The sequence below is a fragment of the Bidens hawaiensis genome, unplaced genomic scaffold (genome assembly GCF_021521415.1).
Source record: "Bidens hawaiensis isolate Kalapana, Puna unplaced genomic scaffold, B.hawaiensis_p1.1 tig00014712_1, whole genome shotgun sequence".
Lineage (NCBI taxonomy): Eukaryota > Viridiplantae > Streptophyta > Magnoliopsida > Asterales > Asteraceae > Bidens > Bidens hawaiensis.
In genome coordinates this window covers 615094-640116 of record NW_027492287.1, presented here as the reverse complement: position 1 = coordinate 640116, position 25023 = coordinate 615094, and the positions used below count along the sequence as shown (strand labels likewise).

At 35.0% G+C, this 25023-nt stretch overlaps 3 protein-coding genes and 1 non-coding gene across 4 annotated transcripts; 3 read left to right on the top strand and 1 right to left on the bottom strand.

The window, feature by feature from the left end:
- The first annotated feature begins 7898 nt into the window (after positions 1–7898).
- LOC143547350 (ABC transporter C family member 3-like) lies at positions 7899–13531 on the top strand. Its single transcript, XM_077038800.1, has 10 exons — positions 7899–10220; positions 10348–10434; positions 10964–11569; positions 11644–11808; positions 11884–12178; positions 12264–12478; positions 12542–12847; positions 12917–12980; positions 13076–13315; positions 13399–13531. The coding sequence occupies exons 1-10, from the start codon at positions 7899–7901 to the stop codon at positions 13518–13520; spliced, it is 4422 nt and encodes a 1473-aa protein (XP_076894915.1). The 3' UTR covers positions 13521–13531.
- Positions 13532–15122: 1591 nt separating this feature from the next.
- LOC143547334 (uncharacterized) lies at positions 15123–17465 on the top strand. The gene is made up of 9 exons (XM_077038785.1): positions 15123–15195; positions 15735–15847; positions 15960–16132; positions 16231–16324; positions 16402–16512; positions 16607–16696; positions 16779–16864; positions 16969–17033; positions 17224–17465. Exons 1-9 carry the CDS (start codon positions 15153–15155, stop codon positions 17331–17333), a joined length of 885 nt encoding a protein of 294 aa, XP_076894900.1. The 5' UTR covers positions 15123–15152; the 3' UTR covers positions 17334–17465.
- A 411-nt stretch (positions 17466–17876) lies between these two features.
- On the bottom strand, positions 17877–19686 carry LOC143547333 (uncharacterized). The gene is made up of 5 exons (XM_077038784.1): positions 19413–19686; positions 18941–19047; positions 18704–18854; positions 18271–18465; positions 17877–18179 (listed from the first exon to the last, which is right to left on the bottom strand). The coding sequence occupies exons 1-5, from the start codon at positions 19641–19643 to the stop codon at positions 17943–17945; spliced, it is 921 nt and encodes a 306-aa protein (XP_076894899.1). The 5' UTR covers positions 19644–19686; the 3' UTR covers positions 17877–17942.
- Positions 19687–24702: 5016 nt separating this feature from the next.
- Positions 24703–24805, top strand: LOC143547351 (U6 spliceosomal RNA). Its single transcript, XR_013137755.1, has one exon. It is a non-coding gene; the product is annotated as a U6 spliceosomal RNA (small nuclear RNA).
- The last annotated feature ends 218 nt before the right edge of the window (positions 24806–25023 follow it).

Genomic DNA, 25023 nt, shown 5'->3' with positions numbered 1-25023 from the left:
TATGTTTGTAAAAATCAAAAATATTTTCACGGATCCCTTAAAACATTTCAAGTAAGTGTTTGGTAAGTCTTTTTCGGCTTAACGGATGATACAATGCTTGGTTTGTAACTATCTTTCGCGTTTAAATCTATAGCGGGTAGTTAAACGAGCATGTTTTCGTTTAACTTGTTTGCTATCAAACTAAGGCCATATTTCTAATGCTTTAGTTTGTATAGATCGTATATCACTTATAGATGGCCCCCCGAAATATCAGGGTCATAACCCGACCCGTTCGGTTAATCGTTCGTTTGTTACGCAAAAGGCGTTTATTTGCATAATCGGTAAATACGTATTGAGGTGTACCTTGTTTTGGCTCAAATGTCACAGTTCACCAAACTCCTCACTTCCGGGGCTAAACCCCAAATATAACATTCAACTCGTTTATCTTCAGGAGTTACTAACCATGGTACTAAGCGGGCCAATTCATTGAAGCGGTTCGTGTATCCCAAATGATCCGCTCCTTTCATTTCCAAACTCCAAAGTTTGTGTTCTAACCTTTGTATTTCGTTTTTTAGACAACAATGATCTAGCATTAATGTTTTGAGTTCCGCCCAAGTCATACGGTTAGCCGTATCCTGCCCTTTTATCTTAACTGTAGTGTTCCACCACATCAAAGCATGATCTGTAAAAGTAGAAGTAACATACTTGACAATGTTTTCGGGTGGACAATTGTTGATATTTAGGACAAATTCAATCTTTTCGATCCATTTGATTAACCCGTTTGGCCTATCAGTGCCCTTGAAATCAATCGGTTTACAGGCCATAAAGTTTTTGATCGAATATTCCCTTCGAGGGGGATTAGGGTTGTTATTGTTATTGTTTGGGTTCGGTGGAGGATTATTGTTGTTGACATTAATTGCATCAAGTGGGGGATTATTTGCATTGGTAGGGGCATTTGTATTAGGCGGGGGATTATTATTTGTAACCGTTTCAGTGTTGGTTGGGGGAGCATTATTGATTTGTTGCTGGTTTGTTTGTATATTAGCATTAACACCAGCAGTTACTTGTGTTACAATAAGTGGGATTACTGCCTGCATTTGTCGAGCAATCATCTCGGCTATTTCTGCCTCAGTCATAGGGTTTGCTTTCTTTGGGGCCATTCTATAATGATAAACAAATATAAGCCAATTAGTACTAATTCCAGTCTACGGCACTGTGTAATAATAATCACAATAAATGTTGTGCAGGTAAACCAGATAACATACTGACATTTCACAAATTGTTTCGTACATTGATATCAAAAGGTACATAGACTTAGCCTGATAAAGGCCAGTGCTTGCATGTATATATCAAAATCTGTCACTAAGTGACGGTTAAACTTAACCCTATAAGGGTCAGTGCTTGTAATAATGTACAAAATTGTGTCCCATATTAACATAACATACTTCTATATACATACATGGAGTATCAAAAGATCACGTACACATATCTGTAATATTCCGCATCTATCCATACAGACGATAGGCTAGCCACAAACATAAGAATAACAGCACCGTAATCACCCAGTAACAGTTCCACAGCCGAACTGTCACCCTATCCCAAACACCAGTGGTGGTAAGCATTTGACTGCTGCAAGTTCAGTACTATCTGATCTAACGTCGATAAGTACTGGGTCACGTCCCTCATTTCCTGGTTAATGTTAGCTATTGTTGAAGAACCGGTGGAAATATTAGAGGGAAAAATAAAACAATTAAGACACAACAAAATCTCTCTAGTCAAAGTTTGATGGAACTCAGAACGGGGACCTAAATTCACGTGGGAACGGAAATCCGAATTCAAAAAGAAATACCCGCACCTGTTCCCAAACAAAGACAAAGTTGAATAATCAAATTTCGGGGACGAAATTTTCTAACGGGGGGAGAATGTGACATTTGAGCCAAAACAAGGTACACCTCAGTACGTATTTGCCGATTATGCAAATAAATGCCTTTTGCGTAACAAACGAACGATTAACCGAACGGGTCGGGTTATGACCCTGATATTTCGGGGGGCCATCTATAAGTGATATACGATCTATACAAACTAAAACATTAGAAATATGGCCTTAGTTTGATAGCAAACAAGTTAAACGAAAACATGCTCGTTTAACTACCCGCTATAGATTTAAACGCGAAAGATAGTTACAAACCAAGCATTGTATCATTCGTTAAGCCGAAAAAGACTTACCAAACACTTACTTGAAATGTTTTAAGGGATCCGTGAAAATATTTTTGATTTTTACAAACATATAGTATGTTTTTATAATTTTACACAAAACTAGCCTAAAAACACTCGTTTTCGCGCTGTTTAACGCACCCGATAAGTTTTTCACGCCAAAAACCGAACCCGAACTAAATTTGGACTGGGCTTTTCGTATTTGGGCTTGAGAAATCAGAAACTTGGGCCAAAAAGGGCCCATGGAGTTCCGGCCGCAGCCGCCACCCCACCCCCCTTTATTTTCTTTTCACATATAAACTAGATTTGAGATATTTTTACACATATTTTCAAACACAACTTCTGAAACTCTTCTTCTACAGCCAAAACCAGCAAGAAACTAGGTAAAAACCTTATGATTAATCGATTTCTGATTCGTTTAAACTCGTTTAACAACATATAAACATGTTTTGAGAGTTTTACATGGTTAACTATGATTTTTAGTTTGTATAGATCGTATACACTTATAGATGCGCCCCCGAAATATCTGGGTCATAACCCGACCCGTTCGGTTAATCGTTCGTTTGTTACGCAAAAGGCGTTTATTTGCATAATCGGTAAATACGTACTGAGGTGTACCTTGTTTTGACTCAAATGTCACGGTTAGCCCCTCCAAATCTTGTTATTTGTAGGAGACTATCATCCCATTTATTTCTCTTGTACCATTATTATTCTTCTTTGAAATTCAAAGAAGAATTTATCTTCTCCCTCCCTCCCCCTCTCTCTCATCTCCATCTTCTTCATTTTTATTATTGTTACTATTTTGTCAAAAATTAAGGTAATCAAGTTGTTGTGTAAAACCTAGTTGTATTATCTTTAAGATTTCTTTTATTCTTGTTTATCTTCTTCATTTAAATGGTGGAAAAGCCATCATATATTCATGTCAAGGATCCCACATAATCTATACACCATGGTGTGTGTTGTGAAGGAGACAACTAAAGGTTGGAAGATGATCTTCAATTGTCACACCTTAACAAAGTTTTTACATTCCTTTGAATTTATGTTTTAATTTGATTTTCTCTTATAACATAACCATAAGGGTTTGATTATACATATTCTTTATATGATGTATTCATCAACCCATCAATGGCTTATAATTTATTTCCATAAAAAAAACCATCTCAAAATGTAAAGAACATTACAAATTGTAATGGTTCAGAATTGACAGAATTCTTGGACAACAAAGGTTGAGCCATAACTTTGTCATAACAAATTGAGATGGTGCAAGACCAAAGCCTATGACTAAATTCATTGAGTTGTGGTTCTAATGACATTTTACTTGCACTTTAATTCATTTTTATGACTCAATAGTGGTCAAACTAAATTAGTGCGCAGATCTGTACCCTTTTAAAAGAATGTTGTTTTCGCCAATCTCGAGTCCGAATCTAACTAAACGTTCTAAATGAAAGTTGTTCCTAACACATTGATGTAGTTGATTGGAGTTTTTTTTATAATTTTGGGATTTTTTTTATATTTTTAATAATTTATCTATGCTATGACAGCAAGCTGTCTAAATTCTGTTTTCATTCTTTTTTGTTTTTCAAGTACAAATTATCATATCATCTTACCATTATAATCCTTAGTTAATTATTTGTTAAACACAAACTAAAACTAGCCTTATTACTTTTATTTGGGCTTACACGTTAGGACATTCACACGCTTAACCAAGACCTTAATCTTTCAACCCACCAAATTCAATGTGAGTTTATATACCCTTTTTTCCATATTTATATTTTTGGGGTAGCATGCATACCTTATTCATTTTTACTCATGTTTTATTACCACATCTATTCAAAACACAATTCAATATATGTTTATGTGTGATTATTGCATGCTCTATGATAATACTTTATGTGCTTAAATGTTTTATTTTTATGTTTGGTGGTTGGTATCTCATCCTCATCTATTCTCATATAGTATGATCATACATTTACCTAAGTACATTGATTTTGTATCAATAAGAGCGGATCCACATCTATTTAGTTGTTTACATTTTCATAAGACTTGTAATGCTCACCATTTACATATGAATTGTGATTTACCTATCTATATATATACAACTAAAACTTATGTATTCTCACCAACATTCGTGTTGGCAAACTCTATTTTCATACATGCTACAGGTACAAGTAGTTGATATTGTTCAAGACCGAAGATATTAGTTTTTGCCTTAGGATGTTTATTATAAATGCAAAATATGTATTTGATTCAATTATTGTAATTGTATACTTGTTAATGAATTAAATAACTATTATCACTTTAATTAGTGTTTTTTGAGTTACTGTCCAATCAATACGTTAAACCCTGGCATGTTCCGTCGTCTTTGGTCGGGATGTGACAGTTTTGCTCATTCCTAATAGTTATTAACAACGGCGCGTTGCTGCGGCCGAGTTGGTGCCATGTTTAGTTTGTGTTAGAGGTGTTCATATAGTCATCAATTTATTGGAGCAGCCATGTTGGTAAGTTGGCCGGAACATAGTTCTTGTACACACTTACCTGCTATATTAAGTTCAAATTCAGAAGTGGTCTTTGCATCATATATATATATATATATATATATATATATATATATATATATGGTTTAACCAAATTTTATATTTTTCAAAAATAGATGTTGTGACTTTATTCGATGGTTAGAAGGCCCTCGACTTTTTGTACCCGCGCATTGCGAGTTTGTGTTTGTACAACTAAAGGTATGTAGCCATCAAGTTTACATTAAAACACCCCAAACAAGTTAGAATACCAAACAATTATAAAAAACATTGAATTGAAAATTTGATTTTAAATTGCTAATATGAGCAAATAATTAGTGTCAAAAGCATAATCTCATTTATTTTCAGACTTTAGAGAAAGAAACATTTAGGTTACCTGCCACTGGACATTAGCATGTGGGTATCTTAAAATGCATGTTTACAAATCATGATAAATGATTAATACATGTAAACTTTTGACACTAACAAACCTGATATCACCAATAAACCTGATATCTTGTTCTTAGTTCGAATAGGGGATACACTTTATCAAAAAGCAATCTTGTGATGGCAGTATATTAACGAATCCAACTTAGACATGAACACCAACTTTGGCCTAACCAAAAACTCAAAAGTAAGAACCATAATAAAATCTGGGTTCTTTAAACACGGAATACGCATAACACAAATAAACGGTTGAACAAAAATATGCTCACGGATTGAATCTAGGGCTTCTGGGATTCAAGAAGTGTTCGTTGATCAACAGTTCGAACTTCATCTTTGATCTTCTGTTCCCGACTTCAAATAGAATCTCATAATTTCATCTCATCATCATTTGTGGTTGCAAAAAATTAAATAAAGCATTTCAGGTGCAAAATATTGCGCACTATTCATTTGCGCCTGAAGCGGTAGAGTTACTTACCCGTGCGCGGGTCATGCATAGTAATTTTATGACTTTAAGATCAGCTAATGTAATTTTTAAAAGATTAAGTTTTGTAATTCAAAAAGGGATAGCAGCGCAGCTTGTTGCCCGCTTGGCTTCTGTTTCGATGTAATCTAAACATTTAAGTTAATTGATTATGTAATCAAGTTATGGATTAGTTTTTCGGATAAAGCAAATAATAATGATCTTCAAAACACCATAAACAAAAGAATGCTAACCTCAATACGGAGAGTACTCGTCACCATCACCACCACGGGACCGCAACTTCTTATAAGCTGAAACAACTCCGAAGGAACAACCGATGCAAGTGCAAGTGAAAGATATTCAAGTCATTAAAAAAAATCAATTTTGATTCTGCAACATTTTTATATCTTTAAGATCATCTCTAAACAAAGGAACAATTAACTTCGTTAGAAATTTCATATAATCAAATCGAGTCGGAGTATGACTGGACGGATGAAACCATGTTTTTGGTTGATTAATCAAAGTACCTTCATCATCATCATCATCATCATCACCGATCGATATCTCGCCTCTCTTTCTCTGGTGGGGGTGGTAGTCGATGTAAAAGGAAGACAGTGAAAATTGATGATGATGTTGAGATATGTGGTGGTGATAGCTCACACGTCAGGCCGGGTAGGCATACGTGGGTAAAGAGTATGCTGCATAGTGGCAATACAAAGCATGCTTCAATAATAGTACAACCTACTTAACAATATGTACATGTTGTTTTACACTCACAATACCAACATACCTTTTAAATATGATATAATATAATAAGAAAATAAATAAAATAAATCTACATTAGAAGTACTAAACAAATTCAGAATTGTATTAATGAAATAGCTGAGAACAAAGACGGATCGGGCATGATAAAAAAAATATACTTTGAAAAATAATACTTGAAATCTTACATTTTCTCTCTCATCCATTCACACCACTTTCAAATATATTAAAATAAAAATAAAGGATGAATGTTGTTCCTCTAAATTTACTTATATATTTAAAATTTTCTCTCTCATCAAGATTTAGAGATTCATCTCACATAATTATAGATGAGCTTTTCAAAATGCTCTTGCCTAATCTTATTGGTTATTGTAGTATTGATGAAGTTAATAAAAAAAATTAATATAATTAAAAACATGCCTAATCATTTGGACTATTTTGATGGTTAAACGTCAATGAGCTAGTGGTGTAGTGGTAAATGAGAGATCTTGTGTTTCATATGGCCCAGGTTTGATTCTTGCCCCACCATTTAGTTTCGATGGCATCTGGTGATAATGAGAGACTTGACGAATAGGCGGCAACCGCTATTTCACCATACTATCATGCCTTTGGATGAGTGTTCACGGAAATCTAAGGAGAGGGTTTTCCTGGTTTGTATCTTGATATGCTGAATTTTCTCATGAGCCCATTTAAAAGATTCGTGGGTCACTTCAATTTTATTTTTATTTCATTTATTTATCTTTTTTTATGGTTATACGTTTTTTTGTTTCTATATAGCAATTAATGTTTTTGATGTATTCGATTAAAACACACCAACACACATCGATATGTGTTAATGTGTTATTGGATCAATAAGGGGTTTTTTTGTTAAATTATCTAAACCATAGGTATATATCAGCCACATGCCTCAAAGAATATACTCTTTGCATTGGCCCACAATACTTGTATTTGGCATTGGCTAATGACTCAGCACAATAATCCAATTATTGTGGAGATACAAAGAAAAAGACAAAAGATTGGAAATTGGGAATTGTCTATTAATCAACCTGGTCCTAAGCAAATGAGCTTTTAACTCCACTCGCATTGAGGGGAAGTGAAGATTTGAGCTAAACTATGTAAGTATCAAGTTCAAATATGATCATAACCGGGTTTTACACAGTGGGTCTTTGGGTGGTGGGTTTTCCAGGAAACAGGAGATGATGGGTTTGTCTACCTAGCTGCGATCGTGGGCGTATGATCACCTTTTACTATAGGGTTACTCCGGATAACCGAGCTTTATTAAAAAATAAAGCATAAAAATCAACCAGATCTCAAAAAAATATCTTTTTCTATGTGGAATATGTGAGTGGCTGTTATTGCACTCACATTAGTTTAACATTGACAAAAGACTTAAAAGGAAAAGACAAAGGGGGGTGGGTTGGACCAATGGCCTCCAAATTTGACCAGATCCCAAGGTCATGATGTCACACAAAGTCAGTCACTTTATAAACTAAAACATTCAAGATGTTATTATTGCACCATCATTCATGTGCGTGGCACTGACTTTGTCTCAGCTTTCACTTCTAACCATGACTCATAGCTTTCTGCTGGTGCATGGGCTTTCTGCTTTAACACAACTTGGTTTCTTGCTTCTTGTATTCATCACTTATCTCTGCAAAAAGTTCACTTTCAAAAGTTCTAAACAGATGCCCAACAATGGGGTATTGTTTTACAAGCAGACCTTGCTATCTTGTGTGATCCTTGTGGTTGTTAACCTTGTCATGTGTTTCATGAACCTTTTTTATTGGTATAGAAATGGTTGGGTTAAAGAAAACATTATTGGCTTTTCGGATACCCTTCTTAGAACTCTTGTTTGGTTATTCGTGTCGGTTTACTTGCACAACCATGTCTCTAAATCACCAGAATCTAAATATCCCTTTGCATTAAGGGTTTGGTGGTTTTCTTCTTTCTTAGTATTTTGTATTTGCCTAGTGTTAGACTGTTTGTTCTATAAACAGATTCATAGCTTAGCACCTCAATTCTTGATGCTAGATGCTTCATCTACTGTTCTCGGTTTATTCCTGTGTTATGTCGGGTTCTCGGTTAAGAATGAAGGTGGCACCATTGCCCGTTCCGATTATCAACCATTGCTGGTTGCTAGAGAATCCAAACGTGGGGGCGAAACCATAACCGCTTCTGCAACCAGTAATATCTTTAGTCTTATTACTTTCTCTTGGATTCAATCACTAATTTCTGTAGGATATAAGAAACGGTTAGATCTTGAGGATGTTCCACAGCTTGATAGTTTAAATAGTGCTAACCGATCGTTTTCCGTTTTAAGAAGTAAACTAGAATTGGATAAGACTAAAAGCAGCCAAATGACTACTTTTAGTCTGTTCAAGGCTGTGATATTGACAACATGGAAAGACATAATAATTACAGGTCTTCTTTCTTTGGTGTCCACATTAGCTTCATATGTGGGGCCATTCCTCATAGATACACTTGTTCAATATCTAAACGGACATCGAGACTTGAACGAAGGCTTTCTTCAAGTTTCTGCATTCAGTGTTGCTAAGATTGTAGAGTGTTTAACGCAACGGCACTGTGATTTTAAGCTGCAACAGGCTGGGATTAATGTCAGAGCTGCTCTTGTTTCAATGATCTACCACAAAGGTTTGACCCTTTCGTCTCACTCAAAGCAGGGGCACTCCAATGGTGAGATCATTAATTTCATGGCTGTTGATGCTGAAAGAATCGGTGATTTCTGCAAGTTCATTCACACACCTTGGCTGGTCATTGTGCAAGTTGGTCTGGCACTAACGATATTGTATAATATTCTCGGGATTTCTTCATTAGCTACCTTTGTTGCAACCGTTTTAGTCATGCTATCTAATCTACCATTAGGGAAGCTACAGGAAAATTTTCAAGAGAAACTGATGAAATGTAAAGATAAAAGAATGAAAACAACTTCTGAAATATTGAAGAATATGAGGATTCTCAAGCTTTATGGATGGGAGATGAAGTTCTTGTCTAGAATTAATGATATCAGAAATGATGAAGCGCATTGGTTATATACGTATTTATTTACTATTGCTATGACCTGTTGTGCATTCTGGGTTGCACCTACATTTGTGGCTATAGCCACATTTGGTATGTGTATGCTTGCTGGCGTCCCACTTGACTCAGGGAAGGTTTTGTCTGCAGTTGCAACATTTAAGAATCTCCAAGAATCAGTGTATAATCTTCCGGATACAATAACTATGATAGTGCAGGCTAAAGTTTCACTTGATCGTATTGCATCATTCCTTAGTTTAGCCAAATTAGATTCTGGTCTGGTAGAAGTAGTCCCGAGAGGTAGTTGTGGCACGTCAGTTGAGATTATTGATGGGAATTTCTCATGGGATGCGACATCTTGTAATCCAACATTGATTGATGTAAACTTCAGAGTTTTTGATGGCATGAAGGTTGCTGTATGTGGTCCTGTTGGCTCGGGAAAGTCAAGCTTACTGTCTTGTATACTCGGAGAAGTTCCTAAATTATCAGGAAAAGTCAAAGTTGCTGGAACAAAGGCGTATGTTGGTCAAACACCATGGATACAGAGTGGGACGATAGAGCAGAATATCTTGTTTGGTAAGGAGATGGACAGAGGAAGTTACGAGAAGGTTCTAGAAGTGTGCGATTTGAAGAAGGACCTTGAAGTTCTATCTTTTGGTGATCAAACAGTGATAGGGGAGAGGGGAATCAATTTGAGTGGTGGTCAGAAACAGAGAATACAGATAGCGCGTGCTCTTTATCAAGATGCTGATATTTATCTATTTGATGATCCGTTTAGTGCTGTTGATGCTATTACAGGAAACCATATTTTCAAGGTGAGTTGGCCACTTTTAAATTCTCAATATTTCATGTTTCTTCAGGTTTACTCATGTAGGTACTTAAATTGTTATGCCAAAAACCATAGTTTTATGAAATTAACTTGCTAAAGTAATTTACTTACAGGAATGTATGATGGATTTCTTGGAATCAAAAACAGTGATTTATGTCACGCATCAGGTGGAGTTTTTACCTGCTGCAGATCTCATCCTGGTAAGCTTTTTAAAGAATTCTTCCTAGGCATGTAAACAAACCTAATGAACATGAACAAAGCATGTTTGTGTTCGTTCGTTTAACTTTAACCAAACGAATGGGGCTGTCTTGTTTGTTAAGAAAATGAACATGCTCGTGTTCGTTAACGGTATAAACGAACGGTTCACAAAAGTAAACGAACGAACATAGATGAACTGACATTACTGAGCTAAAACGAGTTAAAAGTAACGTGAAGAACGTGCTAGGCCTAAAAGGTTATAAAACTAGACTAAGTTGTAATGGGCCAAACAATTTTAAAGGGAAACTAACGAACTTAAACAAATGTAAATTAACGAACAAAAATAAATGTAAACGAACGAATTTAAATGAATGTTCATGGGCATAAATGAATGACCAAGACTTGTGTTCATGTTCGCTCATTTAACTAAATGAACAAAATTTTTTGTTCATGTTCATGCAATTCTTAAATAAATGAACTTCCTGCTAAACAGTTCACACACTGTTCACTGAGCGTTCGGTTCGTTTATAGGTCTTGAAGGATGGAAGAATTACACAAGCAGGAAAATATGATGATATTATGAATCTAGGAAGTGACTTTTTAGAACTTGTCGGTGCTCACAAAGAAGCTTTGTTAGAAATTGATTCTGTAGGGCATAGTTTAGAAACTTCTAAAATGGATATCCAAGACGAGACTATAAAGAGTCAAAACAGTAATTTAGTTCACATGGAGGGGAAGAAAAGACAGCTTGTGGAAGAAGAAGAAAGAGAAAGCGGTAAAGTGGGAGCATCAACCTATTGGAAATACCTTACAACTGCTTATAAAGGAGCACTTACTCCTTTGATAATAATAGCACAAATTATGTTTGAATCATCTCAAATCTCAAGCAATTATTGGTTGGCTTGGGCATCGTCTACATCTGAAAGCAACGAAGCGCGCGTTGATAACTTCAAATTCATTATTGTTTATGTGGCTTTTGGTATTGCATGCTCCTTTTGTATTCTAGCAAGAACATATTTACTTATGAAAGCTGGCTATGAAATAGCTAACCGCCTTTTTGATAAAATGCATTTTTGTATTTTCCGTGCACCTATGTCTTTCTTTGATGCCAACCCATCTGGCAGAATTCTAAACCGAGTAAGTGAATACATTGTTTTCTTGCCTTTTGCTTAATGATTAGGTACCTTGATTTTTAGAATCTATATTTGCAGGTATCTACAGACCAAACTGCAGTGGACTTGAATGTACCTTATCTTATTGGCCCATTTGCCTATGTGGTCATACAGCTTTTAGGCATTATTTTAGTTATGTCACTAGGTGCTTGGCCCGTGTTCCTTGTTTTCTTTCCCGTGGTTGGAATTTGCATCTGGTTACAGGTAACCATACCTGCTGTAAAAATTGTTCGTCTTGATGATATTATTGTGTTTGACATGTATTTATTGTGCTTGAAGCAATATTACATACCTTCAGCACGAGAACTGTCACGATTGGTTGGAGTATGCAAAGCACCAGTCATTCAGCATTTTTCTGAAACAATATCTGGATCAACAACTATTAGAAGCTTTGATCAGAAACACAGATTCCAAGATACATGCTTGAAACTGATTGACAGTTACTCCAGACCAAAGTTTCATGTTGCTGGTGCATTGGCTTGGCTCGGGCTACGCTTGGATATGCTGTCATCTTTTATTTTTGCTTTCCTTCTGGTGTTTCTAGTTTCTGTTCCTGAAGGAATAATTGATCCAAGTAAGTAATTTTACAACTCAAAATCAGGATTACAGTTATAACCATAAATAAGTAATATAACTCATCCTCTTACAACCCGTTGTAGGTACTGCGGGCTTAGCAGTAACATATGGGCTAAATTTGAACATGTTACAAGCTTGGGCTATACAAAAACTTTGCAGAGTGGAAATACAATTTATCTCGGTTGAAAGAATATTTCAGTACAGTCGTATCCCTAGCGAGCCTCCTCTTGTTATAAACTCAAATCGACCTGATCATCTCTGGCCTTCACAAGGAAAAGTTGATATTCACCATCTACAGGTAATACATTACTGCTTTTCTTTAAATTAGACTGTTTATTAATATTTAAATAATGTTGAATAGGTTCGATACGGTGTACACATGCCACTTGTGTTGAAAGGTATTACATGCACTTTCCATGGAGGTACGAAGACTGGAATTGTAGGGAGAACTGGAAGTGGTAAATCTACTCTTATTCAAACACTCTTTCGTCTCATTGAACCGAGCAGTGGGGAAATTTTGATAGATGGGGTCAACATTTCATCAATTGGACTCCATGATTTACGATCTAGATTAAGCATAATCCCCCAAGATCCCACTATGTTTAACGGAACCGTTAGAAGCAATATGGACCCACTTGAAGACTATACAGATGATCAGATTTGGGAGGTACATTAGATAGATTTAATATGCTTATGCATATGCATGGCATTAGTAACATTTAGTTTGTGATTTCAGGCTCTTGATAAATGCCAGATTGGAGATGAGGTTAGAAATAAGGAAGGCCAGCTTGATGCATCAGGTTCTTGATTGCTCAACCATATTAGCACAAATTTTTTTTTTACTTTGCATAAAAACACAAACTTTTGATAACCTTTGTTTGTAAACTGGTTATAGTTACTGAAAACGGTGAGAACTGGAGCATGGGTCAACGACAACTGATCTGTCTTGGGCGTGTGCTACTGAAGAAAAGCAAGATTCTGGTTCTTGATGAGGCAACTGCATCAGTTGATACAGCAACCGATAACATGATTCAAAAAACACTAAGGCAGCACTTTTCAAACTCTACTGTGATAGCAATTGCACACCGAATCACCTCTGTCGTCAAAAGTGACATGGTTTTGGTCTTAAATAATGGTTTGTGTGTGCTTGACCGGTTATTCTGTTATAATTGATATAGTGTCTTTTGTGCATATAAACTTGGTTTGTGATTTATGCAGGTCTTGCTGAAGAATATGATTCTCCTACAACATTGCTTGAAGATGCATCATCTGCTTTTTCCCAGCTGGTTGCGGAGTACAGCATGAGGTCGAATTCTAGTCATGTAACTAGCTACAGTTGACCATCGGCTAGTACCAGATTGCATTGCAATCATTGTGTTCGGACTGTGTATAGAAAAGAAAGTGCAACTGTACAACAATCACACTTACCACTAATTGGCTGTTTTGGATGTATTTCAATGTAGCATTGCTTATAAGAATTTAACCAATAAGCCGTTATATATAAGTTGATATAATTATCATTTACTGGTAACTATATTTTGATCCCTCCATGACAGTATTTTGATGGACAATTTTGTTCTTTGTCAATCAAGGCAATAGTTACTAGTTTTTCTTAGTGTCCAATTAAGCATTATACTATCATAAACTATCTAATATGACATTAAAGAGGATTTAAATTAAAACAAGTGGACCCATCGAGCTATGAGCTGACTCGAGTTGAGCGCAGGCTCATTTAAGATAAATTACAATAACATTACCAAAACAATCTGTCGATGAAGTTTGGTCACAATGCTTTCAAGAAAACTGTGGTCTTAAACTTAAGCAAGTTTTTAAAAGACAGGTACTAAATTATGGTACATAAACTTTAGAATTTAGAGATAAGAGAGGCTTCATGCTAGAGGGTGGTGGTGTTTGTACCGATCACAACCGGACGCAGTTTCTACCGATAGCATGTTTAATGCTAATTACAGTTGTTGATGAGGATCCTAGTTTCTACTAACATGATTTGATGACATTAAAATAACCGGTGATAATTGTGGCACCTTGAAATAAAATTCCGGTGATAACTTCAAAAAAACAAATTTAGAAACGGGTAAAACCGTTACAAAAGAGTATACTGATCGAATTCGTAATTTTCTATATACTTTAACTTTAAGAGAAAATCATGCATTTTTCTTGAATGAGTCACGTATCTACTTTCATATTAAATTTTGTTCTTTTCTCATTAATAATGGCTTAAACTAATATGTTTAATATGATATGTGAGACCATACCTTTTTGGTTTTATCCTAAAAAAAAAGAACCCATGGCCGCCTATGTGAATACATGGTTCTCTCCTAAGTCACATTAAAATTTAAATCTAGGAAACTTTGTTTTACATTTCTCAACTTTCAACTCGTTTCCTTTTCCTTAAGCAATGCAGTCCTAACTTTCATCCAATAAAGATTCCGTACAAAACATTTGACACTCTACATCAGATTGTGTAGTCCGTATGTTGAATTTGATTGAGAACTCATACGATCGTATGAAAATATGACCTCTATACTATTGTATGAAAATTATTATCAAAACCCAAATTCCCACTCGCACACACTTATCCTCAGTTTATGCAATGACGCGACATAGTATTCTAGGTATTATTTAACAAAAAATAAAAAAACCTATTTGATATCAAATAATACTCGTGACCGAAACGCAATAACCGTAACCGAATAACCCAAGCCGAGAGTCGGATAGTTGCCGACGTCATAGAAAGAGTGGCTCAACCATATCCTATCCTTCCTTGAACAAACTAATAATAATAATAATAATAATAATAATAATAATAATAAATGGGATCGGCAGCGGCAGCTGTTTGTATATCTCCTCCGGCCACCGGACTTACTCACTTCAAACTCTTTTCTTCTTATTCTTCTTCACGCCGCCGGAATCTCAAACCTTCATCAATCTATTTCTCATCCAAATCATCATCGATGGCATCCTCCACTCTCAAAGTTCACGCTTCCTCCTCTGCCGGTACGTATTATTATCCATATTTTACTTCTCAAAATTCTGACGTAATTTATTTATTTGCAATGTATCTATCCATTTCAGACTCTGAATTCTAACAATCATCAATTATTTAATAGAAATGCATTAGGAGGTTTTGTGTCGATTCAAACCCTAGGCTCCCTACCCATAATACCACACTAGAGATCGCTCGAAACGAGCACAGCCTTGTATGACAATGACACTATTGTTTAGACTTCTATGTATTGATTTCACACTGCACAGCCGAGTTCGAGCCGACCTTTGGCTCGGTTAAGGTACTGCACACGAGTTCGAGTCTGCTTAGGCTTGTTAAACTTTTTCAAAACATAAAATTAATTAATAATGTATATATATTAATGATAAATAATAAACAACAGTAGCTGCTATAATCTGCCTTTTTAAAGGCCTTGTTATATCATCATATATAGATAACATATGCAGGCTTTTATGCTCTTAATGATTTTACTTTTCAATATTGGTGTATACTCGCCGTTCATTCATGTACAAAGTTCATGACACTGAAGGTGCTGCAAGTCAAGAAGTAGATGGATCGTATTCTGCCAATGTTGGAGCAACGGATCTACTAATTGTTGGTCCAGGTGTTCTTGGTCGCTTAGTTGCAGAAAAGTGGCAGCAGGTTAGATCAAAAGATTAAGTTTAACTATACATTCTGTTATAAATCTTAGATTAACATTCTGTTATTGGATTAAAATGTTAATCTTTAGCTCATGCTGCCATTCTAACGGCAGGAACACCCAGGATCTCAAATTACAGGGGAGACAGTTACTACTGATCACCACAACGAGCTTATTAATCTGGGGATTAAGCCAACTTTAAAGGGTGTTACACGGGACCATAAGTTCCCTTATGTCATTTACTGTGCACCACCTTCTAGAAGCTCAGATTATGCTAGTGATGTCGGGTAATGATACATCAAATCTTTCTTGAAGATTTATAATTGATTTAATCAAAGTATTGACATAATAAATTCAACTAGTTTTCCTATGTTTTAACAAACAGGGAAGCTGCATCACTCTGGAATGGTGAAGGGTCTTTTCTGTTTACATCCAGCTCAGCACCATATGACCGATATGACAATGGAGACTGTTCTGAGGTGTTACATCTAAACATAAAATCATTTTGCTTTTATCAATCATTATTACAGTAACTTTATAGTTTATATAAATACAGGACAGCCCAGTGGTACCAATTGGGAAGAGTCCCAGGACTGATATTCTTCTAAAAGCGGAAAAGAAAGTTCTAGAAGCCGGTGGTTGTGTTGTTAGGTTGGCGGGACTTTACATATCCTTTTGCACCATTTGAATTTTGGTACACTTTTATATTTTTTAAGATGCATATAAATGTTTTTGTTGTTCAATCTTTAATTCATTAGCACAAAATAGATAGAGGAATGCACCTCTATTACTTGAAACAAGGAACTATTGAAGCTAATCCTCATCACATTGTTAATCTCATTCATTATGAGGTGATTTTAAATTGGTTTTTAAGTTTGTTTTAATCTTATTATAATTTCATATTATTTGATGTGCCTGTTTGTATCCATACAGGATGCTGCCTCGCTTGCAGTTGCAATTTTGAAAAAGAAACTGCGTGGTCGGTTATTTTTAGGGTGTGATAATCATCCTTTATCCAGGTGTGTTCCAGTAAAAACGGGTCAAAACATTTATAAGTGAACAGGTTGAAATTGCCATTTATTCCAATCCAGAATCCATCTTAACCAAATGAAATTGATTTCAGACTAGAAATTATGGACTTGGTTGCTAAGAGTGGGAAATTTGATAACACATTCATAGGGTTCACAGGTAAGTTATCATAACTCGAGATTCAATTTTGGTAAATTCTTACTTGCATATGTCAACAAATATTTTGATCAATCACATACTGAGGTATCACAAGTATGTTGTTAATTTGAATGCCAATAAAAGGAAAATGGTTAATTCGTATTGTTTTGTTGAGGTGTGAAAGCTTTTAAGTTCTCATAAACTTGTGTAGGCACGGATGGTGTTTTGGGCAAGAAGTTGAACAACTCTAGGACACGGGAGGAGATAGGATGGGAACCAAAATATAAAAGCTTTGCTCATTTTCTCGGGGTAGCTGAGTAAAGCCTCTAACGCACGCACTTTTGATGTGAATGGTTGAATACTTGAATAAGATGAAAAGGGGGAATTTAACAAACAAGCTACTATTGTTCTAATGATTTGTTCGGTTGAGGGTGAAGGTTGTATAGAAGAATGATTGTGGTTACTTGTGTAAACGAATTGTGCTAAATTTGTTGGTTTTGGGTTTCTAAATAATGAATAGTACGCTTAAAACATGAGTTTCAAAAGTAACTAAAAATCATGATTGGTGCCAACATAAGTTATCATCAATAAGATACTTCTAAACCTGTTATCAAATGAGCTCCTTAAGGTCGAGTCAATTCGATCAACTTTAAGGATGCAAGTGAAAAGTAGGTTTGCGTCAATAGTGTTCCTTATTATTTTAACAATCCCAAAAAGAGATGGTATATTTATATCACAAACAATGTTTATTGTGATTTCTCTTAACTTTAAATAGATAATTTGATAGAACATTTCCTTCTCATTAAAAACATATTATAGTAGTTTTTCTTAAAGAGCAAACCACTATTACATGAACAGAAACACAAAAAAGAAAAAACAAGGCAAAAGGCCATCTTCATCAGCATGATGGTCTCTCTGCACAAACACTTTCTACTGAGATGCAACAAGTTTGACCATGGTCAACGCATCAATGGCTGGCAAATTCAACTGGCAAAAGTTTTGCCATTTCTCCTCTTCTTCATTCTCCCCATCCTCCATAACCGCCTTGTAAACCGACAACACCATACCTCTAGCCGCCTCTCTCGCTTCTGGGAGCCTATCTTTCAACAACTCAGCCGATGTTTGTACCAACGAAACGAGCCCGTATTCTCTCATCTCTTCCTTCTCCTAAAACACAAAAACAAAACGGTACTTGGTAATTTAATCTTTGAGAAAACAAGTAATAACCAAAAAGAGAGTGATGCCACAATTTGCATACCATTTTTGACACACAATGAGAGATTGAAACAGCAGCTTTGGCTCTAACCCTCATGTTTGCATGAGTGACATACACTTTGAGCTTATGAAGCAAAGGGATTGGTGTTGTGGATTCAACCATTTTGTTCAGTGTCCTCTCTGCTTCTTCACATACAAACTTTTTATCTTGAGATGCTTTCAGTAGCAGTTGCAGCATCTGTGGGGGGTAATTTCGTCAATTTATGCCAAAATAAGTTACAAAAATATAGGGGTGGCAATTTCCGACTCAAACCAACCATGACACTAAAATAATCAGGTTTTGAGTTGGCATATCCAATCATTTAGAAAACAGGTTGTGTTCGGGTTGACCTGTTTAACTAAACGGGTCGTGTTTAGGTTGACACGAATAAAATTGTGGGCCGTGTTCGGGTTGAACGGTTTGATTAACGCCATACCATTTGGTCAACAGCATCATTAGAGGTAGAGGATTCAAGCAGCTTATCACCAAAAGATTTAAAAACATCAGAAGCAGCCATGATTGCTGTCTTGCATAAAGCACTTCTTGGATTCTTCATCGATTTCACCGAAACCATCACAACCTTTTCCCTGTATAACCCCACATATATTAATGAACCACATAAATCTTCAAAAAACCAACATCAGACATAAAAGAACCGGTTTTGTTTACGCACAAGATCGGGAGCAGAAGATCGGAGTGGAACAACGCCAATTGCCTCACAACGTTCAAAGAATCACAGATCTTTAGCCAATCCTTTGACTCCAGTCCTTCCATTAGACCCTGAGATACCAAAGTCAGAATATATTAAAAAAGTATTTAATTTTCAATGAGATAATAATCAAAAATACTCAAAATCACGAATGGGTCATCAAGAATCCAAAAAAATCCCAATTAGGGTTTTTAGGGTTTAGATCAAAATGGGTTTACAATTTCAAATGAGAAACAATCAAAACACACAAATTCACAAATGGGTCATCAAGAAATCACATCAAAGTCTCTAATCCAAAAAACCCAAAATTGGGTTTTTCGGGTTTCGAGTGTAGGGTCTAAATCAAAATGGGTTTACAAATTCAGATGAAAAACAATCAAAATACATAAAACCCACGTGGGTATTAAACCAATCACATAAATAAACATCAATTTACCTTGAACTTAACATCCAGGTCCGAAACAGGTTTGAGGTTTTCCGAGGAGATATAATCGATTGAATCAGCTACAGGAGCAGCTGCAACAACAGGATCCAAAGGGAGTTTGTTTTCATTATTAACCTTAGAATCTGCAGGCTGTTTAGGTGGGATCAAGTTCGCAACTTTGATTGTCTTTTTGGGTCGTTCAGGCGATAACGGTAACGTGTTGTGGAGAGATCTGAGTGCCATTGATGGAATTGGTGAACAGAGGATTTCAAGATTAGGGTTTTTGTTTTTTGAAGAAGTGAAAGTGGGTGAAAATGGGGTGGATGGATGAGATTGTTATGTTTGTGGAATTGGGGGGTAACGGCTTTTAAATTTGAAATGAAAGTAACGGTTGTTTTGTTTGAAGAAAGAGTGTAGTGATTCTGTAACGGTTGAATTGAATACAATAATGATGGCCACATGGGGTTAGTCTAAAACTTTTGCTTATACGAGTCGTATAAACCTTATATGACTCGTATAGAGTTAGTGTCAAGTCATTTTCAAGTCAGGAGTGCCAGTTTTCATTTATTTGTATCGTATAGCCCCTATACGAGCCGTATGGAACTATACGACTCATATAGAGTTAGTTTGACTCGGATAGTTTTTTTTTTTAAATTAGAAAATATTAAAAATAACATTTGAGTTGTTTACAAAATAGAAACACGTAATTTAAAAGTAAATATTTTGCTATATACATAAAAACATACGAATAACATGAGTGTTTTTGGGTAACGACTTTTTATATGTGGTCATGCAATCCATTTTGGTTGACGCCTATGTGAGTTATCTAAGCTTTTGAAATATAACTGCCATAAAAATAATTACGTTTGTTAATGTAGATGTTTTGATTCATATTAACTCGTCTTTTGAAAAATAGCCTTTATAAAATTATAATAATTCAATGCCCTATGGTTACATGACGAATGAAATAGAAGTTGCTGGGTTACGAATTATTTAACGTATTTAAAAATTTTATCTTCAATTTTTACTATAATTAATGACGCTTGTAAAAGAAAAACTATTTAAAGCAACACACAAACTGATACCTGGCTTGTACGGGTGACCATAAAATAATTATAAATATATTGTTAACGTACAGCTGCCATGCAGTCTATAAGATTCGTATAGACCCTATACGGCCTGTATAGGGTCTATACGGCTCGTATAGACTGCAAAAGGCTGTCACACTGTATTATTTCCTTTGTTCTTATATAGAGTTTCATGATCAAATACAAATCATTCTTAATTTGAAGACAATGAGAACCAATTTGCTGTTATTATTAGGTTTGATTTTATAAGTGTTTGCTATTAATTTTTTGTTCGTATTTGCTGATTTCCGATTATGTGACATTATAAGTGTTTGTTGATTTACATTTTGTTGTTATTATTAGGTTTTTTCTTATGCTATTAAAAAGTATTTGCTGTTATTATTTTGTTGCTAATTTTGTTTTTTTGTTGTTATTTCTAGGGTTTTTTCTTTGTTATTATAAAACATTGCTTATGTAGATTGGTATTGTTTCCTACATTCTCAGTTTTGGTAGATTCGTATTTTTTCTAACATTCTCATGTTAAGATTATTTTGTACATGAACCTTCCCATATATATATATAGGAAAAGGATCCAATACATTAATTCCTTATCGTACAATAGGTCCGCGCCTTCCTTTACTCTTGATTTTAAGAAACTCTAAATCCCCTCCACTACCCAACGGTCTCCTATGTGTGAGCCGTCACCGGAAAAAACGGTCTCTGCTCAATCTATCTCCATCTCCACCGCTCGCCGGCACAATCATCGCCGTCGACAACGAACTCATCGGAAAAACGCAAAACTCGTCACAGGTTTGTTTAGTTGAATTAAAATTGAAGCTAATTGATCGGTTAATCTTTGAAATCGATTCAATTAATCATCAATTTGAAGCTTCAATCGATCAATTTTGAGTTCTGAATGATGGGTTTTGACATTGAACATTTAAGATTTGGCTTGAACGGATAAAGTTTTTGCCTGAACGTTTAAGATTTTGGCTTGAACGTTTAAAGGTTTAAACATTTTAGCTGAACGCTTAAAGGTTGAGATTTTTGGCTTGAACGTTTTAGTTGAATGTATGTCGCGTACGTAATGTACGTGAAGCGATTATTGTATGTTAATCTTCCCCTACACACACACACACACACACACACACACACATATATATAGGGTAAGGTTAAAATGAAAACCCACTTGAGTTGTGAAACCCGCGAAAACCCTATGTAACATCGTTTTTTTTTTTGTTACATGTAATATATGTTGTAACATTTAATACAAAACATCGAAACATAAAAAAAAAATGTTTTGCTATTTTTTAACATTTTTTTACTAATTTTTATACATGTTTTCAGGAGAGAGAAAAGGTTATATTTATATTTACATTTTTTATTCACTTTAATTGTGGAGTACAAAATTTAAACATTAATTAAAAACATGTGGTTGAGAATGAGTTTCTAGAGTTTTCACAACTTAAGTGGGTTTTCATTTTATACTTAGCCTATATATATATATTTGAGAACTCAAAAAAAGTTAAGAACTTGAAGGAACTCTTAAAAACTAAATATTTTTTTAACTTTTTTTATATATTAACATTATTTGAGACTTGTTTTATTATATTTAAAAAATAATATTTGATTATATATATAAATCACAAGTTACACATGTGTAAAATTTATGTGATAAAAAATTTACATATGTGTAAAAAAAACATAGATATGTGTAAAAAACTAATTTTCATAATTGTAATCGTAAATATAGATATCAAAAGTGATAAAACTACACTCAAGTAACATTAGCATACAAAAAGTTTTATAAAAAACGTTAGTTATTAAGAGTTCATTCAAGTTCTTAAATAATTTAAGAGTTCTGTAATAATACTAATCATATATATATATACACACACACACACACACACATACTAGATTTTATCCCCTGTATTACGGGGGTTGTTTTACATTATTAAATATATATATATATGGATTTTAATTTTATTTATTGTAAGAAAGTTAATAATTAATATTAATATACTTGAGATTTGATGATAAAGTAGTTTCACAAATAAATGATATGTTATAATCCGGTTTAAAAGCTATCTGAGTTTGGTGATACCCATTACCCGTTTATTTTGTTTATTATAAAATTGTTTCTTAATTATGAATAATATCTTTTTTTAAATAATAAGGATACTAATTTTTAGTATATCCCTATTTTATAGGATTTTCATACCAAATATTTGATGAGATTAATTTTTAATATAATGAGATGTTATAACCAGTTTAAGAGCTATCTGAGTTCGGTGAGACCTTTACCCGTGAATTTGGGTTAAATGCGTGAGAAGTCTTCATTTACAAATAAAACAATCCGATGGCTTAAAAGAATAGTTGTTTTACATTTTTTGTTTTTTAATATTTATTTTTTAGATTTTAATTTTCTTTATTCTAAGAAAGTTAATAATATACTTAGGGTTTAATGATGAAAAGGTTTCATAAATAAATGATATGTTATAACCTATTTAAAAGTTATCTGGATTTGGTGACTCATGACCCGCTTATGTTTTTTTACTATAAAATTGTTAATTAATTATAAATAATATCTTTTTCTTTTTAAATTAGATATTAAATTTTAATATATCTCTATTTTATAGGATTTTCATATCAAATAATTGGTAAGATTAATTTTTAATTTAATGAGATGTTATAACCCGTTTAAGAGCTATCTGGTTTGGTAAGACCCATACACATGAATTTGTCTACATTTAAAACCCTCACGTCGCTCCCCCCTCTCGTGCCACCAGATAGCTCCATTCATGAATATTGGCTTCTCATTTATTCACCCTTTAAAAATTCACGGGTCATTGGTACTATCCACGGATCTCGGTACACAGATTAGAAAAACGGGTTAGAACCACTCATCCACAACCTTCCCCCTCCTCCCCTCTCTCTCTCTCTCTCTCTCTCTCTCTCTCTCTCTCTCTCTCTCTCTCTCCGCGCAGCCTCCTCCTCCCAATGTTGTAAAAGTCGTTAGGCGGTTCTAGGCGGTCGATTGGGGAGTTGCGAGTACTCGGGAGGAGTTGGGGATTACTCGGAAAATACCTAAGGAGTACTCGGCCGAGGCGGGGAGTAATCGGGGAGTACTCGGCCGCCTACTCGGGAGTTTTACAACATTGCCTCCTCCCACTCGCCCGCTTCGCATCGGATCAGATCAACCGTATCCATCCTTCGTCACTACTGTCGAATTATCAAAACCCTAACCCTAACCGCTTATATGCCCATCAAAAGGAGAAGTAATGGTGTTTGGGAGCTTCAAGCAACCAGTAACCCGGCCTGCTACCAAAAGCTCCAAAAGGATGGGGTTGGCGTACCGCGTTGTTATTTGATGAGATCGGTGAACATTCACAAAATGGAGCCTTGAGGATAGTTAGATATGTATCAAAATATGTAACTATTTGTTGAAATAGCGTCTAGTGATTCCGGTATTAGTCATGCATGCTGGAATTAAGAAATTATTACAAGTAACTTGACAATTTTACCACCTAGATGCTTAAGAGTGAGTTGAGTGTTTGTATTGAAGTCTTCTACATTTTATGTATGTTACAATAAAATGCTTGTTGGCATCTAATCCATGCGACTTATGGCCACTTCTGACCCATTCGATTAGTGTCAAAACGGATCGAATAGAATATCCATTTTATGTTGTCAGAATATAAAACACTTTAGGCGACTTTTGTTTTGTAACAGACTGTACGTTCGTTTTGATCTTTTGGTTGACATCTAATCCATGCCACATGACAGAGATAATTCTTTAGTATGAGTCAAAATCACCACTTAAGCCGGTGTTTGGGGTGAATGAGTCCGGGTTATAAACATGTCGACACGTAAATGAAACGATTAGAAACATGTCTGCAAGGGTTCAAACCTCTTAATCTGTTTATGGCACATAACATGACACGATTAGAATAGTTTATTACTTCAAATCAAAGCTGGTAATAACGTACTAATCTAAAAGGTTAATATATTGTTTTCTCAAAACTAAAATTTTAAGTTGAAAATCACATGAGAAATAAAAAACATAAATATATAATCAACCTTCAACATATCATTAAAAGTTTTTAAATTTTATGATAAGAAAACAAACATGCCATCTATTTAGTTAAGTCAGTTAAAATACTGTAGCTCTCCCACATCGACCAGAAACACTTTTTCTCTTTTGTTCATAAGGTGCTTGCTGAAGGGGATCGGTTGTCCCTTCGGGGACATCCAATAAAATTTGAATGATACAAAGAAGATTAGCATGGCTTTTGCTTAAGGATGGCATGCACAAATTGAGAAATGGTCTAAATTTTTTTCCCATCCGTTTTTCCGTTGATCCGTTTTCGACCTCAACGAACAAGAGTTGGTACCTCAACGAACAAGAGTTGGTATACTGCAGGTAGTTTTATGCAAAACAATGTTTTGGTTTTGCTCTTCAGCATCTTTTAATACGTGTTGTTGATGTGTTCTTGGTGCTTCACTATCAAAAGGCGTAGTCTTTACATCGAAATAGAAGGCAAACGGGCAACAAG

Coding starts and splice junctions, on each gene's coding strand:
- LOC143547350 (XM_077038800.1), top strand. CDS start 7,899: ATGTGCGTGGCACTGACTTTGTCTCAGCTTTCACTTCTAACCATGACT. Junction 11,570..11,643: donor CTGGCAGAATTCTAAACCGA/GTAAGTGAATAC, acceptor CTATATTTGCAG/GTATCTACAGACCAAACTGC. Junction 11,809..11,883: donor GAATTTGCATCTGGTTACAG/GTAACCATACCT, acceptor TTGTGCTTGAAG/CAATATTACATACCTTCAGC.
- LOC143547334 (XM_077038785.1), top strand. CDS start 15,153: ATGGCATCCTCCACTCTCAAAGTTCACGCTTCCTCCTCTGCCG. Junction 16,325..16,401: donor ACAATGGAGACTGTTCTGAG/GTGTTACATCTA, acceptor ATATAAATACAG/GACAGCCCAGTGGTACCAAT. Junction 16,697..16,778: donor TTAATCTCATTCATTATGAG/GTGATTTTAAAT, acceptor GTATCCATACAG/GATGCTGCCTCGCTTGCAGT.
- LOC143547333 (XM_077038784.1), bottom strand. CDS start 19,643: ATGGCACTCAGATCTCTCCACAACACGTTACCGTTATCGCCTGAACGA. Junction 18,855..18,940: donor GATCTTCTGCTCCCGATCTT/GTGCGTAAACAA, acceptor GGGGTTATACAG/GGAAAAGGTTGTGATGGTTT. Junction 18,466..18,703: donor ATGATGCTGTTGACCAAATG/GTATGGCGTTAA, acceptor TACCCCCCACAG/ATGCTGCAACTGCTACTGAA.